A 17,886-nucleotide genomic window follows, 5' to 3' on the forward strand; every position below is an offset into this window, starting at 1 on the left:
TTCTATAGTTATCATCTGGTGCACTGTATTCACATGAACGTCTAGATGAAAAGTTACATATTTGGATACAATCAGACTATACTGGGACCTGTAATCATACAAACCCCTAGTCCAGCATTTTCTAGGTACCCTTATATGCTACACAATTACTTCCACCCAAATCTGGAAAAATGTAGGTTTCAGCAGCCCTGTACCCATTCCAAGAGGAATGTCCTCCCTTGTTTAATCTCAGTGAGATTACCCTCAGTTTTGGAGGGTACTCTTCCTTCTCCACCTCTAACCTCTGTAATCATCAAGAACACAAAACAGATGGTAGACCTCCATTTTAATGGTACTAATTCCTGCTGAACTTTGCCAATCTGAATACAGACTTAGTAGTATTCAATACACTCGTGAAGCAAAAGAACATTTAGTTATATCAAGCCTAATGCACAATTACAATCTGTTGCCATAAGAATAACATCATTAACCTATTCCACCTATTACTTCTAGCTCTCTATCCTTTATGACGGTTAGCTCCTCAAGTTTTATCATTCTGACGAATTTATACTTCTGAAACCTGAACCCTCAAGTCCCACAGGGTAGCTGGTGTTCTCTCTGATGGCTATATGGCCCTAGGGTCTGTCCTAACAGATAGAGACCGGGAATCCAGTCTCTGTCTTTTTTTCACTAGTTGTAGTTTTCTAGATCTGTACCCTGGAAAGGAATAACTATACCCTGACTTGAGACATTTCAGTTCCAGTGGACCTAAGGTTCAAGTTTTCTGTAGACTAATACCTACACTGTCAGTCGAAAGACTGAGCCATGCATTGAAAATGCTGATTCACTACTGCTACAGGAATACAGCCATTTAATAGACTAAATTCCAACAGAAATATCTGTCATATGTGATTTCTTTTTAAGCTGAGTACTTTAAAATACTTTTTCTAATGAAAATAACTTTTCTCATTTGTTAATCTTTGTATATCCCTAATAATCAGCACAATTTTACACAAATTAAGAAGGTAATAAATATCTGATATCAATAAAATAACTATTTCAAACTTAACCCATTCCATATCTTAGCCCAATTACAATTTCACATTTGCAGGTTAAAAAATTACATCAGATTTTAGAAGTCAGTGTAGCCAATTATATTGTAAAATGGTTGCCATCCTCCTTCATAAAATAACCTTAGCTTCTCAAATATAATTTTTCTCCATTCCATATCTATTTTCTGCAGTGATAAATTGTGGGTTTTAAAAAGAAAACAAAGTTCTTTGCAGTTACTCTATAGAAATAAAGGGTAGCTTTAAAATAACTAGATATTTTCATGATAAGGGTTGCCAGAAAGGTGAAAGTAGTAGGTTTCATACTAAAACACAGGCTAAATGAAGCAAATGACTAGCTAATAATATCCCCTCAACAATTAGAATGAACATTTGTGAATAAATAAGCAACACCTCTTTAATGCAATAAAAATGTTTTTAAAAAATGTTTTCCACTAAACTAGAGGAAAACTGCTAGTATCTGTAAGCAATTATTTTTATTTACTAATTCTATATTAACAAAATTACATGCCACAGCAAAAGAGGAAGGAAGAAAAAAGTAGATGGAAGCTATATTTGTCTACCAAAGTAAGTTCCTTCCCCCTACTAAACTTCAAAATAAATTTGAAGAATAAAGTGGCCTGACAAACTATTCTGACACCTATCAAAACTTTGCTTTTTTATTATACTAGAAAAGGGTTCCAAATCAAATAACTGATTTTTATTTGAAGCTGGTTAAGATACTCAGTTGTCAGATTGTTTTCACCAGTTACTCTATGTCCTGTAATCTTTGATGGGAATTTATATCCCTCTTAACACTCCCTTTCTGTTAACAGAGATAGATCAGCAGTCTCTGACATTAACAGAGATAATAAAATCTTATTAATATTTAACAGTTTGGAAAATTAATGGAAAAAATAGGAAGATTTTATAACTTAGTTTATAAAAATTTTATGTGATAATAATAGCAAACATTTATTGAGCGCTTACTATGCGCCAGGCACTGTGCTAAGCGCTATAAAAGCATTACAGTACTTAAAAAGAAATAATATCTTATATGTGGAAAAAGTCTTGAACTGTGAGTCAAAAACATATATTCTATATCCAGATGAGCTAAAGTAAAAGAAGAAATATTTGCTAAACAAAGAGCATTTCACAGACTGTTAAGTAATGGTTCCTCATTAATAAAAAGGCCAAAACCCACAAAGAAAACCACCCATTCAACTGACCAAACTTCCTCTATTTGAAAACATAGAGGATATCTAATTTTTTTGTTTGGCAAATTCTTCTTCAAAAATACTGTACTGCAAAGGAACATACAGATACAAAAGATGTAAAATTAACTTTCAATCTACCCTATATCCAAATAATAATAAATTTTGAATTAGAAAAGCTCTGAAATAATGAGGTTTTCCTATGTACACAAAATAAGGAAAACGGAAAATTAAAAATCTTTCCTTTTAAATCCTAGAATTGACCCACAAGGGCAGCACTGGTTGTTCTTTATTTCGTAGCTATTTTTTTTCTTATATAAAGCATCCCAGAATAAATACAAAATTCTTACTTTGTTGCCCGTATAAACTTGCCCCAAACTGAGACAGCTGACCTGATGTAGATGGTGATGCCAGCATCTAGAAACAAATTAATTATATTAGAGCATAAAGAAAGTACACAAAGCAATGCATTTACACTTTATGAATCTGTACAACATATAATATGTGAGAGCCAAACCACATTTCCCATTCTTCAAAAAAACATAAAGCAAACATTACATAATAAATGCCATTATTTCTTAAGAAAATATCACAACTGGATAAAATCAAAATGTACAAATAAAACTAATTTCTGATTACAAGGTTTTGTTTTCAAGTTACTCTAAATGAAACCACAGCAGCATCATTACTTCACTTAAAAAACAAAAAAGTAGGCTAACAAATACCTGAAGACAGTATCTCAAAAAGTCAGCCTCTATAAATTTATAAGTCAAATTATTTGATCTTTAGATAGTATATTAAGCTAAATTCTAAATTCAGTTTATTAAAAGTTGAAAATAAAATTATCTAAATAGACAAGTTCTGTATTTTGTAAGAATATTTCCTAACACTTATATATGCAAATAGTTTATGTATAAAAAGGGTAGAAAAATCTAACATACAATCATATAATAAATGGAGAGATGACACAAAACCAAAGGACAAGTCAAAATTACTTACAAAAATATACAGACATGGTATACAATGTATACTATTAGTGAGTGATGTGACTTTCATGGCACTAGTTAACAGTGCCTTTCAATTTATTGCATCAGCATCTTTTTTTCCTAGTAGAATAGACATTTTTTGAGGGCATGTTATATTCATGGAACATGTTATTTATATTCATTTTTTATTTCCTCATAGAGACTGGCACTGCACGTGGCAGTGCTATACACAAAGTAGATACTTAAACTGAGTAAATAAAAACGTATACACATAAGTGCATGTTTGAGTATTCTCTATCTTATATTAAGCAACCACCAAAATAATTTAACTAAATAAGACTTGAGCCATGTCATCAAAAGGGTTATAATCTAGTTGAAAAAGAGAACGAATTATGCACCTAATTATACTCTAAGGCACAATGTGGTAAATCGTCTGAAGTATCAGAAGAGGAAAATAATTTTAAACAAGGGTGAGGTACCAGAAATATTTTATAGAGCAGTAACATCTGATGAGGGATCTTCTAGGCTGAGAATATGCAGTGAGTATAAGTATGATAGAAGTTAGTGCATAATTAGAATACAAACAAAATAAAAAACATTAGTGATTTCATTACAGGTAATTAGTGAAAGGAGATGAGGCATACCCCTATGCACATCTGGGCATATACAGAAGAATGGGAAATAAAAGAGTATGCTGGGGCCAGATGTAAAGGGCAGATGACTACCAACTATGGCAATAAAGAGAAAAAAATAATATTAAGGGAAGAAGCGACCTGAGCAGGCTGTGCTTTTGGGGGATAATTCCAACTGAATGGAAATGGTAAGATGCTGAACCAAAACAGCAGAGGTGGGACTACAAAACAGAGGCCTTCTGGAGATAGAAGCAACAGTATTTCATGACCTGTTGAAATGGCTGAAGTTTAGGGAGAAGGAGGAGGGTAAAGAATCACCAGACAGGGAACTATCAGAGGCCACTTTGGTTTCAGTGAAGAACTGGGCTGACATTGACCAGGAGGAAAACCAGAAGGAGAAATATTTAAACAAGAGAGTTTTTACAATACACATTTCATGCTATTTTCATGTCAAACTTCTGAGTTGTTCTAATTACTTAAAAATTCACAAAAACTTTTATATAACAGTATAACCTAATGATATACATCACTCCCAGTATTTGTTTGTTTATTACAATTTTATTTATTTATTTGACAGAGAGAGAAACAGTGAGAGAGGGAACACAAGCAGAGGGAGTGGGAGAGGGAGAAGCAGGCTTCCTGCGGAGCAGGGAGCCCGACGCGGGGCTCGATCCCAGGACCCTGAGAACATGACCTGAGCCGAAGACAGACGCTTAACAACTGAGCCACCCAGGCGCCCCAACCAGCAGTATTTGAATAAAGTAACAAACTTTCTAAAAAAGCATCAAATCTTATAAATAGTCCTTCTCAAATCCAGAGGGTACACAATCTATACAATTAAACTGAAAGAATATACATTTTATGACTGATCAAGTTCTTTTGTTAGGTACAATCATCATTACTGTTAACCACATAACTGGAAATATTTCAAGCACTTTAAAGGCTCATTTCCAAATTGCAAAGACAAGATCAAAGAAAATGTGTAATATATAATAAAGCTTTAGTTGGTGACAGAAGGTAAAAGGTTTATATATAATACTCAAAATCATGATATTCTGTTATCATTGTTAAGTCACAAATTAAAGTAAAAGAGTAGTTCCCAAAAGCTTCAAATATAAGAGATTGGCAAATATGACTGCATGTCTTAGAATGATCCTCAATGTGAACACTTTAGAATGGACCACTTAAAATTTTACTTTTCCCAGAAATTTATGTTTACTGATATATAACTCCAAAGAACAGACATTTTTAGTCCACTTTCTCACAAAAGTTATATATATCCACAAGGAGTTACAGGTGTGCCAAAGTATCAACCCTCTCAGCACTAGGAAGCTAACAGAGGGAGGCACAACATGAAAGTACAGAGGGCATGGCTCCCTGGGCGAAGTATTGGAGATCAAGAGCAGAAGGGTGACTCATTTACCAGTGTGACATAATAACTATTATCATTTTCTCTATGTGTGAGGGTACATGAAGATTAGTAAACAATACTTTACAGGAATATGAAAGTAGTTTGTTAAACCTAAAAGTTTATAGCCTTCAAAGCATCCGTGTAAAATAAGCATTAATCAGTCACGCAAACAGATGTTAAAATGACTGCCTCAAAACATGTCAAAAATGCAAATATATCATTTCTTATAAAACCAGTCCCCAGTGGTATGTATTTTTAAACACTGAAAGCATGCTTCATGAAATATGTCAGTGCTAAAGATGTATTTAACACACAATGAAGGAACGTGAATGGGATATAAATGCTATTTCTGAGGGCAAAGAAAATACACAAGAAATGTACCATGGCACAACAGTAACTACAATTAACAGACAACAGAAAACTTATATACATAAATGCTGAAAGTTAATAATACAAAGATAAATTTCTTAGAGAAATATAAAAGCTTTAGATCAAGAAACACATTACAGTAGGGAGTATAACGTAAGCCCAGCTTTGGAGTCAGAAAAAAAAAAAAATCTAGGTTTGAATCCTGGTTCTGACACTTACCTATGGGATAGCCGGGCCTCTGTTTCTTTCCTGTAAGATGGAAATAACACTACCTACCTCACAGAGTTGAAGTGAAGATTAAATGAGATAAGATATGGCACATAGTATGTGCTCACTAAATGGTAGCAGCTGTTGCTAAAAATCGAATTTTCCTCCCAATGCAGGACTCCCTTTAACAGCAGTCAGAGGGTCATTCAACCTTTGGGGAATTTACTGCATAGTAAATACTGCATAGTACCCTACATTTATATTAATTTTTGTCTAAGAAGCTAAAGAAATAAGTTCATCACAAATTTCAGGTAAACTAAGTAGAGCTTGTGTTAGTAGATGGGGGAAATGGCAGGAAAGTATTAAATGTTACATAACTGGTAGAATGCTGAAACCAACAAAAAGGTTACTATGTTCCCAGTCCAAAACCATCATTTCAATTATACTCTTTCTCATTTCTCAGTCTATGATATAAACTGCAGTCAAACAACAAAAACTAGGAAGCAACTAGAAGAAATAGTAATGTGATTCAAGTTATTTCCGTGACCCAACAAAAAGCCCATTTATCCTGGGTTTATTGTATAGAATGGTAAGAAAATCAGTAAGCTAGAAACTGTATTAAAAAATTATTTCCACTGTTACTAGATACAACTCTGAAATCTATGACCAAAAAAAGTTCAAAAATTTTTTGTTTTAAAAATATATTTGAAAACTTAATAAGCAAATCTGGGTCCTGCCCTCAATCATTCTGTGCTTTCCAGTAGTGACCAATTCTCAATTATTCCCTCCAATAAATGTACCTTCAATCACAAAACAATTTTGGAAACATTAAAATCAGTGTAGTCAAGAAAGTATTTTCTCAGTAACAAATGACTTCAAAATGCAAGAAAGTTTGGTTAAATAAAAATTCCCTGACCACAAAAGCAATTAAAAAATGAAATGTTTTAAATATCCTTTAAAAACTTCATTGTACGATATTAATTAAAGGTGTGGTAATAACATAATTCCCAACATTCTGTTATTAATCCAGGACAAAAAATAACAAAGTGTAACTTTGACTATATATCTACAAACAGAAAAAAAAAAAAAACCCACAAAGGAGAAGTTCTAAACCTAAGACAGAATCTGAAGAACATTTTAAAATTACAAACAGGATGGTTTAAAAAATGAAACCACTTGTCACAATGAAATCTAACAGACACAAAAAGAAAGACTATAAGAAGACAATACATTGAAAAGAACAAAAGAGGAAAGGAGAAAAGAAGGGAGGGAACAGTCAGAAAAACAAAAGAGTAAGTCATAGGACCTTGTACCTTATGAATCAGATAAAAATAAATTATGGGTTTACTAGGTATTACCCAATAATTCTGATTAACACATTAAGTTTTAGGGCGCCTGGGTGGCTCAGTTGGTTAAGCGACTGCCTTCGGCTCAGGTCATGATCCTGGAGTCCCAGGATCGAGTCCCACATCGCTTCTCCCTCTGAACCTCCCCCCTCATGTGCTCTCTCTCATTCTTTCTCTCAAATAAATAAATAAAATCTTTAAAAATAAATAAATAAATAAAACATTAAGTTTTAAAAAGAACATTTTTAAAAAGTGTAATACATGCTGAAATAGTCAATGTAATTAATTCCTATTGGGCATTTAACATTCAAATACAAAGTATGGCAATGAACATCTTTATATTATATTGTCTAAATTTTAGGTTAGAGCCAAATATATAGGAAGGCATATGACTGACTGAAGAAATGTTCACATTTTTAAAAGGCTTTCAATATCCATTTCTAAACTGTTTTCAAAGTCTGCATTAATTATAGTTCCGCAGCAAAAACTTCAATGTTCCCTCAGACAGTGGCTATTCTTCCATGAAAAAAATTGCCACCTTACTAGTATAACAGAAATAAAGTATCATTTTCAAACTATGAATTCTTATTATTGAGATGAAACATTTTGTGAATCTCTGTACATATATCACAATTTGATAGATCTTGTAAGTATATCATTTTAACGCCCCTGTATAAAATAGGCTTTTTGTCTTTACAATACTGAGCTTGAAGATTATGTGAATGTCAATGAATTTCAGAGGTTTGAGTTGACATTTAATTCCAGTTTCTTTATAGTCTGATTTATTTACATTTAACTCTATCAGGTCATAAAAATTTCCACATTTACATACACTCATATTTTTTTAAGATTTTATTTATTTATTTGACAGAGAGAGCACAAACAGGGGGAGCAGCAGGCAGAGGGAGAAGCAGGGAGCCTGATGAGGGACTCAATCCCAGGACCCTGGGATCATGACCTGAGCTGAAGGCACATGCTTAACGACTGAGCCACCCAGGTGCCCCCATATTTTCTATTTTTAAAGGTGATTTTTGAGTTTTTTAGGTAAATAATATCATCTGCAAATAACCATAACTGTTATATTTTGGTAGCAACTCCTTTCCCTCCCTTTCTTTAACAGACTCCCTGACAGCTTACTACCTCGTGCGTATTATTATATATAGGTTCTAAGAACATATCAGTAAACTAGACAGGCAAAGTCCTTGCCCTTGCCCTTGTTAAACTTAAATTCTAGTGGAGTAGAGAGGATAATAAACAATTGATGAATATGTACTTTTAGGTAAAGAAGTGTTATGACTGTGAAAATGCAAGAAAGAATTTAGAAGGATACAGTGGAAGTAGTACTGATAGTAAATACAAGGCTACTTAGGAAAAGAGAGAAGGCTTCTCAGGGAAGGTATTTTAGCAAATAACGTGGATATAATGAGAGAGAGAACCATGTGAAGATCTGAAAAACAAAACAGAAAAACAGTACCAAGGTCTTCAGGTAGAAAGGAATGTGACTGCAATGAGCTGGAGAGTCAGCCAAGTATGACTCCAAAATGTTGTTAAATACTAATCATGACAATGACAACAATAATGGTGAAAGAAGGTATCCTTATTTTATAACAGATTTTCATGAAATACTGATTATTAATTGGCCTGAAAGAAATCCTAGTAGTCATAATTGTTGTAGGCTAACAAGTACAAAAAAGCTAGGTATGAGTTCAGAATGGTTGCTGTTTGTCAAAACAAGGAAATGGTCTACTCTTATCAGTTTTAAGAGTTTTTTTTAAATGTAAGGAAAAGGTATCACATTTCATGTCTTCACAGCATATATTAAAACAAGGGAAAAGGGTTTCCCACAAGTTTGTGCCTTTAAAATGATTTTGCTTAAGAATCATCGAGTGCAAAGACTCCTAGGACTAGAAAATGTTAGCAATTAAAATACAAATATATTTAAATAACAAATCTAAGCTGCTTAAATTATACAGTCCCCAAAGAGCTGTCGATTAACATCTTTGATTTTCTATAATGTCCCCCAAAAGAAAATAATTATGATAAAAAGAAAATCAAGTCCGTATCTGCCTATGATTTATTTAATCTCTGAAAACATTTAAATAACATATCTGTAGTATTTATTAAAACTAACTGTATACTTCAAATAGCAAATTCAGCATTCTACAGAAAGATACATACATACACAGGCATCTCTTGATAGAGAAGGCCTTGGAAAGTAAGACGTAGTCCTAAAGAACTACTTAACAATTTAATTAGTACAGTCATATAAAGAACAGCTTCCCAAATACTTCTACAACCAGGCATATGGTAAAGAGTTACATTTTATACTTTATGGATAGGGTAAATCAGGATTTGGTTTATAAGTGGCTTAAAGACTGACTCAATCACTGGCCAGTTTTTCTTTATTGTAAATTATAATTTGAAATTATTTTCTCACTGTTCCAGAGAGAAAAAAATTACAAAATTATCACAGTCATTTATGTTTAAAAACTCTCTTTTCAATCGTTTTTATAATAAAATAATTGTTATTTGCAGATGATATACATAACTATGTAAAAAAACTCAACAGAATCAAATGGAATAATTTATTATTGTTCATATTAGTAGCAAAATTTACTTAGTATTTACTATCTGGTCTTCTAAAAGTTTTGCATAGTGATTTATTCAATCCTTATAACCTCCCATGAGTCATGTACTATTATTCCTATTTTAATAGATGAAAAAAACTGAAACACACTGAGTAACTTGCCCAAGGACAACTAGCTAGTAAATCATGTGAATGAGATATAAAATCAAATAGCAGGACCTGCAGAGCCCATGTTCCTGTTCCCATTCAACAAAAACTAGTTAAGAGTTTTGTTAGTTAGTTTTGTTAGGTAGTTGGTTATAAAATAAACACACACACAAACCAGTCTATATATCAATAAAAACCAATCAGAAAAATGTAACAAATATGGCAACCATAAAACCTTACTTATTAAAAAAGCATAAAGAACAACAGAAATAAGAGACATAGACTTCTGAAAAAAGGTAATCATCAGTATAAATGTGCAATAGTTGAAAATATTTTTATAAAGGATGTGAAAGACCTTACCTGACTAAGATGTGAAAACTGTCTATAAAGTTACAGCAATTCAACTATGTTGTAGTTCTGCCATAGAATCAGTATGAGAAATAGAACAAAAGAGTTTAGAAACAGGCCCAAGAATACATCAGACATTAAAATATATTAAGGTAGGACTTCAATTAGCCTTAAATGAATGCTCTAACTCAGGGGTGAGCAAATTACTACTGCCCATAGGCCAAATCTAGCACACTGCTTGTATTTGTAGAGTACATGAACTAAGAATGTCTTTTTTACTTTTTAAATGGTTACATAAATACCCACATAATATACTTTACTTAGCCTCTTGGCCCATAAAGCCTAAAATATTATTATCTGGTCCTTTATGGAAAAGTTTTCTAATCTGTGATCTAAATTATAACTGGTGTTGGGACAACTAGATATTGGACAACCTCACTGAGAGGGTGGGGGAAGAGTACAAGGGTGGAGATCCAGGCACCGTAATATTCACACCTTAAACCAAAATACTTTTTTTTTTTTTTTTGAGAGAGAGAGAGCCTGAGTGGGGGAGGCGGTGCAGAGGGAGAGAGAAAATCTTAAGCAAGCTCCACACCCAATACACAGCCCCACGCAGGACTCAATTTCACGACCCTGAGATCATGACCTAAGCCAAAATCAAGAGTCAGATGTTTAACCAACTGAATAAGCCACTTAGGCACCCCAACCAAAATACATTTCTAAGGCAGCTAAGTTTTATGTGAAGAATGAAGCACAAAAATGCTAGAAAAAAGTAGATGGCAAAAGTCTAAGTATGATCTCAAAAACAGAAACCACAAAAATAAGACTGACGAGTCAAATTCAGTAAGAATGATAAATATTTTTATATTAAAGAACCACTCACTAAACTGTAAGCAAAAAGAAAAAACTGGGAAAATATTTGTAACAAAAGCACAAGAGACCATTAATTTATGGAAAACACTAACAAATAAACAAGACTTACCATCTCTATAGAGAAATAGAAAATGGCACAAAAATAGGTAATCCACAAAGGAAATACAAATGGCCAGTAACTACATGGAAAAGATATGTTACTGAGTGTGTGTAAATTTAACAATGTCTTAATGTATTTTTTTAAAGGGGGGGGCAGAGGGAAAGGGAGAGTGAGAATTTCAAGCAGGTTCCACACCCAGCATGGAACCCCACGCAGGGCTCGATCTCATGACCCCGAGATCATGATATGAGCCAAAATCAAGAGTCAAATGCTTAACCCACTGACCATCCAGGGACCCTTGTCTTAACATATTTTAAAACAGTAAGCTTCTTTTGTTAAGAAAAGACTTGAAGACTTAAAGGTAATAGCTGATGAGAGTAAAAAGTGGTACAAACTTTCTAGCGGAAAATATGTGGACATGTCCCAGAGATTTACATAACAACATTTTTAAAATAAAAATATTTAAAGTATTAAATCAAAATTTTAGCAGTAAATTATTTCTGACCAGCAAAATTATGGGTAATTTTTCTTCTCCCTTCTCATGCATGTTTTCTAAAATCTGCAGTAATGCCCCTCTACTATTTTGTTATAAAAAAGGTATCAGCAATGACAGAAATTTATAAGTAGCTATTATATTATTATTCCCAGTTTAAAGAAGAGAAGGCTAAGGTGTGGAGAAGTTCTTGATAACAGGCAGGGCCAAGATCCAAACACACAAGGGTAAGGCTTTAGAGCCTAAATTCTTAATCTCTATGTCTTACTACCTTCTTATTTTAAAAAGTTTTATAAAGCAAATCATTGTGTTATTTTTGTGTCAAACAACTAAACAGAAATGGTAACCAACATATGTAAGTGTATTTAATCATTCTGACTAAAAACCTCTGATATATAGTATTTCTGCTTTCTAGAAGACAGACCTCTTATCTTTATCATTCTCTGTACACACTTTATTCCAGATTTCAGTTTGAAAGCTTCAAATCTTCCTAATCAGAATGAGTGCTTTTCATCAATAAGTAATATTCCACTACCATTTTTTCCACCAAACTTGCACTATACAATCACAGTAATACACACATGGATTAGTTTTTGCAAGCAACACTACCAGAAGATATCCCAAATTCTTTAACTACAAGATCAACACATAAACATAGAAACTTACATAAAAACAAATTCAATTATAATTTACATCTAAGAGCAAATAGCTAAATGGTCAGTAACAGAAAATTAATTAGATGACATTATTCAATGAGCTATTAAACGGCACACTAATTATAAAGAAAGTCACCACATATTCTGAAGAGTCCTAATAACACAATGGATACATTGTTGCCAAAATGACACAATTTTCAAATAAAAATAAAGGATAGTAACACCTCAATAGGAGGGAAAAAAAGTTCACCCAAATCCTAAACCTAAATTAAGCCAATTTGTGAAATTCTAAGACACAGGAAGTGAATTACTAATGGTCAATTTTAAAGAAAAATGAGAGCATTTGTTACATATTTTAGAATTTTATAAATGCTTTAAACATCAGTAAGAAAATCGTTAGGTTAATAACTAGAATAGATTGTTATATAGGTAGGGAAATTAGGAATAGCAAGTTTATAAAAAGGGTTGAAAGGAGAAAAATGGTGGGTGGGTACAAAGTACAAAAATGCAACTGGTTTGACTACTACAGTAGTGTATAATTTAAAGAGGCTTACCAGAATTTGAAAGTAACAATTAATTTATTTAAAAATATTTTATCAATTTGCTAATTATGACTTGGCTGTGTTAAATCTTTTCATTCCAAATGGGATTACTGAACCACTAGCCTTCCAAAGCACTTAATCCACACCTTTACATCATCTTCCATGTTTTGAATACAGGTCTTCAAAAATGTTTCTATACTAGCATTCCTACAGCTGAACAGAGAAGATGCTCTTACTAACTAAAGCTTAGGATTACAGCCTGAAGATTCCATAGCAAAGGTAAAGTTTCATTTAATTTTGCCATTATATCTTTAAATCTTTCAAGTCTGCTTTCTACTCTATATGCATATTTTAATATAAAAATAACAAGTTAAAAAAAACAACTGATGATTTAGATGTAAGACTATGTTTATCTCTTGTCTTTGAGTACTTCCACAGTATTACCATATCCCAACTTCAGAATCACAGGACATTTTATCTCCCATTAAAATGTAAGCTCATCATTTTTGTATCCCCAGGGCCTAGCATTGTGCCTAAAACATAGTCACTCGACCAAACATGGTATTCTGCAATTCATATACTGCTTTCCAGGAACCAAAAAGAAACAGACATACACTGCTGTGTAAACACAATATTTTTACTTTTAACTTACATCTTTTTCTGACCGATGCGGAAACATAGAAGACTGGCTGTAGTACATGTTTTCGTCATGGTAGTCACTGTCGACCCCCTCTACAAACTTCTTTCTTGAAGCACCAAACATGCTGTTTGTCACCTAAACAAAAATATTGCTTTTATCAAGAGTAATATTTTGGAAAATGTCAAGCTTTACCAAACTCCTATGTGGAAAACAGAAAATTAAGAAAACAATGCTAAGATAAACAGATCAACTAAGGGCTAATGGGGCATGTGAAAAAGTCATAAATCTAACTGTAAGAATATAGCATTAAATTTTTGCTTCCAGGCTCCAAAAGCAAGAGGAGAAACTTAATAAAGCCTATCATGCAATAATTCTACTTACTTTAAAGAAATAAATATCACTTATTCTTGAGAATTTGCAACCTCAAATACAATTTTCCCATAGAAAGGTTTTTTAAAAATTAACTTTGGGTTTAATTATTCAAAATCTTCATACGTATCTTCAATATTAGTATCTTTGTCATCACGGTCTACCTTGTAAATGATCTATTTTTCAGAGCATATCATCTTCACTTACAATCTATGTTTATTGAGATACACCACTTTTTGAGTCAGCTTATAATGGCAAACTAGAACACTTATCTCAAGCCACAAGTACCCACTCATAACAGTGATGTTTCATTTATCATCCTGGCGTAAATTTACGATTTCTGTTATGTAACCTGCTTATTACTCTTGTTTTTTAAGTCTTTCCCACATCCAACACTAGTAATTTTGAGCCCACACCAACACAAATAATTACTAACTCTATGTTCTTTTTTTTTTTTTTTTGAGGCAATGCTAGAAAATGGTCTTCACGCTTCTTTTAGGTAATCTCTCCACCCAACGTGAGGCTCGAACTCATGACCCCAAGATCAAGAGTCGCATGCTCTACTAACTGAGCCAGGCAGGCACCCCCATGCTAATTTTTTTCCCTAAGGATGACCTCTTTACAAAAGTTTCCAAAACTATCAACTGACTAGGTTATTTATGGTCAATGTGTCTCCCAACAATGGTACTTTGTAGTCAAAAGTAAAGTGAAATGTCATAATGGAAGACACTTGTAAAAGACTTGAATACATGGTGACTACATCTTATCACAAAAATTTTGGTGAAAAACATCAAATTTGACATCTGTCTTGTACACTCATTATGAATAAGGTTATTTTCTTCAATTATAAATAATAAATGAACTTTTATTTCTCATTCCAAAATAAGACAGTGTAGTTACTACTGTTTATCGGCAGACATGGTGAACTGATAAGCTGCAGTCTTTTTTTTTTTAAGATTTTATTTATTTATTTGACACACAGAGAGAGAGAGAGACAGCTAGAGAGGGAACACAAGCAGGGGGAGAGGCACAGGGGGAAGCAGGAAAGCCTGGTGCAGGGCTCGATCCCAGGACCCTGGGATCATGACCCGAGCCGAAGGCAGACGCCCAATGACTGAGCCACCCAGGCTCCCCTAAGCTGCAGTCTTTAATGACCAAATCTGACATGCAAGTTTGTTGAAAGCATCAGACTATTTAATAATTGCTTTATATCTTAAGGTTCCTATTAAGTTTTTAAGAAACTCAAATATTTAACCATTCTTCCTTTTGGGGTCTGAGAAAGTTTTTTAGTTAAATATGAGCGACGGTCTGATGACAGCTTAGCCACTGTTTTGCTGTATGCTTTGGGGCTATTAATCTCCTTAGGTGTGAAATACAGAAAGTTATTTTTAAAGGTTTTATTATTTTGTTAGAATATACTGAATCTTTTTTAGTAGGAGACTCCCTGATAAATCTCATAAAAGCTCTTCAGAATCAGGGAGTAGAATCCCACATGCCTATCCACCAACCCCCTAAGTAGACACGAAAAAGAAGTGTTTTTTAGGGAGTTTTATTACAGAAAAGTAATAGTGGAAAAAACTTTAGTCTGCAAATTAAGACTCTTTACAGATGACATTTTAAAAGTTTTTTTGAAAAAGTTAAGAATACATTTAATTCTCTTTCAAGGACCATTACTACTGAATTCTAAGTAAGGATAAGCATGGGGAAATGGCATGATACCTAGAGAATTCAGTAAAATTTCAGAATATCAGGGTTACCTCTCATCAAATCATACACACATAAATCACCTCAATGGATACAGAGCAAAATCTTCGTTTGACAATTTTTATATAACATTTATCATCAAAACCAATTATAGACTCCTAAAATTCCAAAACTGAAATTAACTGTATAGAATCAAAAAGTTCATTTACTGTTTGAAAGCAAAACTAAACATATGAAATGTCTCAGACAAAGGAAACAGAAATGTTTTTCATTTATTAATACAACATTTTCCCACACTCACTGCTGTGTTTGAGAGAGTGAGCATGAGAGCGAGAGAGAAAGAGAGGGAGGGAGGGAGGGAGGGAGAGAAGGAGAAAACACAAATATACAGAATTTCATTTTTGTTTTGTGTGCTTCAACACAGAAATTACATTATCAGTGAAAATACTAAATATTCTTACATGACTTCAGTAAAAAAAGAAAGGTAAGAATGTTAACACTCTGCTCTCCAAATGCAACACCAGTCCAGGAATGGGTACTAAGATGAAACAAAGAATTATCTGATCCAGGGCAAAAAAAGGAAAGGAAAGGGAAAAGGAAAGAAAAAGACAGAACAACACAGTAAGTTTCTTATAAAAGCTAGTTTACTTCATTTTTAAGGGCCTGTGCTTTATTCCACATAGAATGACGCAATGGGGTAAGAAAAGTATTTTAAATAGCCATGAACGATGAAACTAACAAGATAACAATCAAGCAGAGAAGTAAGGGAACTAACTAGGCAAAGACCTGTAGGAAGAGCATTCAACAGACAGGGAACATCAAGATCCTCAGTGGTGTGACTCAAGCAGTAGGAACTTAGGGAGAATGGGAGAAACTGAAGTCAGAGATACTGTTGGTCCCAAATCATGCTGTGCCTTGCAGGCCCTAAGGAACTTTGGATTTTATTCTATGTGAGATAGAAGTCAAATGGGCTTGGGGATAGCTTCAGTAACATAATTTGGCACATATATATATTTAACGATTGCAGTTGTTCTGTAAGGAATGGGCAAAAGAGGAAGCAAGAGTGAAGAAGGGAAGCAGGCAGTGAGAAAAGATGGTAGCTTAGACTACAGTGGTAGTGGTAGAAGTGGTGAGACAGGGTTAGAAAAAGGATCTATTTTGAGAGCGACCTGACACTAACAGATGGATGAATGGATGATACCAAAGGGTAAGGTGTTCACGTTATCTCCTGGAACAGAATAAGTAAGAATCAAAGGAATCTAGAAATCAATTTTTATCAATTTCAAAGAGGATATGTCAACACTATATTGAAATTACTGGTAATGCCAAATATAGTAAAGTCGATTTGGTAAATGAAAATTAAAAAAAAATAATTTAAAATAAAAATCATACTACATTTTACATTATATATACCATAGAATCTTTGGTATATACAATTTGTCAGCTTTTTTCAAGCAAATATATCAAAGGCTTACACCTACTTTGTTAACTGACCACCTTCTCTCTTGACTTTCAAACCAGATGTTATAAAAAGTAAGTAAAAAGTGAGATGTTACCAAGAAAGAATATGATGACGTATGTAAACACCAAAAGCAGTTTCTTAAGCCTTTTTGGACACAGATCTAAAACATTTAATAAAGACATTTTATCCTTTGATTCCACAAACTCTAATCAGAAAGTATATACATGGGTTAGCTTACACTACTCCTTTCTATCAGCCTAAGCCCCCCAAACCCCACCCCCCAACCCCGCAAAAGAGCTGGTCTCAAAATGAAGTAGTAGAGAGAGGGGGATTAAAGTGACAGGCAGAATAGAAGCACCGAGTTGGCTGGATTTTCCCAGTATATGTCATAATTTAATTTGGACTAGCTATGAATTCCTAACTCTCTCTCAACATTTAAATACAGTATTTCAAACTCAAATGCAGTAAATCAGAATAATCACAAAAAAAGAGTTTGCAAAACCCCAAACTTAAGATGATCTAAACCAGTAACTTCAAAGACTAGTAAAGTGGCCCCAGGTTGGATAGATGACAATTAAAGAACAGGAGCAAGCAGCAAGGCCTGGAGCTTTATAAAAAGTCAGGGAAACAAAACTAGGACACTTTATAAATGAAAACTTGAAAATATATACGTGTAAATATGGGTATATACATATACAGAAAAAAACACATAGGAAAGGGTGAAAAATAGAATCAGATCATATCCAAGGCAGGATGATATTTAATCTTACAC

At 33.4% G+C, this 17,886-nt stretch overlaps 1 protein-coding gene across 8 annotated transcripts in view; it reads right to left on the bottom strand.

The window, feature by feature from the left end:
- Positions 1–17,886, bottom strand: part of CNOT2 (CCR4-NOT transcription complex subunit 2) — a 117,270-nt gene that overhangs the window by 31,489 nt on the left and 67,895 nt on the right. For all 8 annotated transcript variants that reach the window (XM_025882859.2, XM_025882858.2, XM_025882862.2 and 5 more), the window contains 2 exons: positions 13,592–13,714; positions 2,593–2,659 (listed from right to left, as the gene is read on the bottom strand). In XM_025882859.2, the coding sequence (XP_025738644.1) occupies positions 2,593–2,659; positions 13,592–13,714 (190 nt within the window). The remainder of the gene's footprint in view (positions 1–2,592; positions 2,660–13,591; positions 13,715–17,886) is intronic.

Source organism: Callorhinus ursinus, unplaced genomic scaffold (assembly GCF_003265705.2).
Source record: "Callorhinus ursinus isolate GAN/ISIS: 27379988/994484 unplaced genomic scaffold, GSC_fseal_2.0 scaffold14, whole genome shotgun sequence".
Taxonomy (NCBI): domain Eukaryota; kingdom Metazoa; phylum Chordata; class Mammalia; order Carnivora; family Otariidae; genus Callorhinus; species Callorhinus ursinus.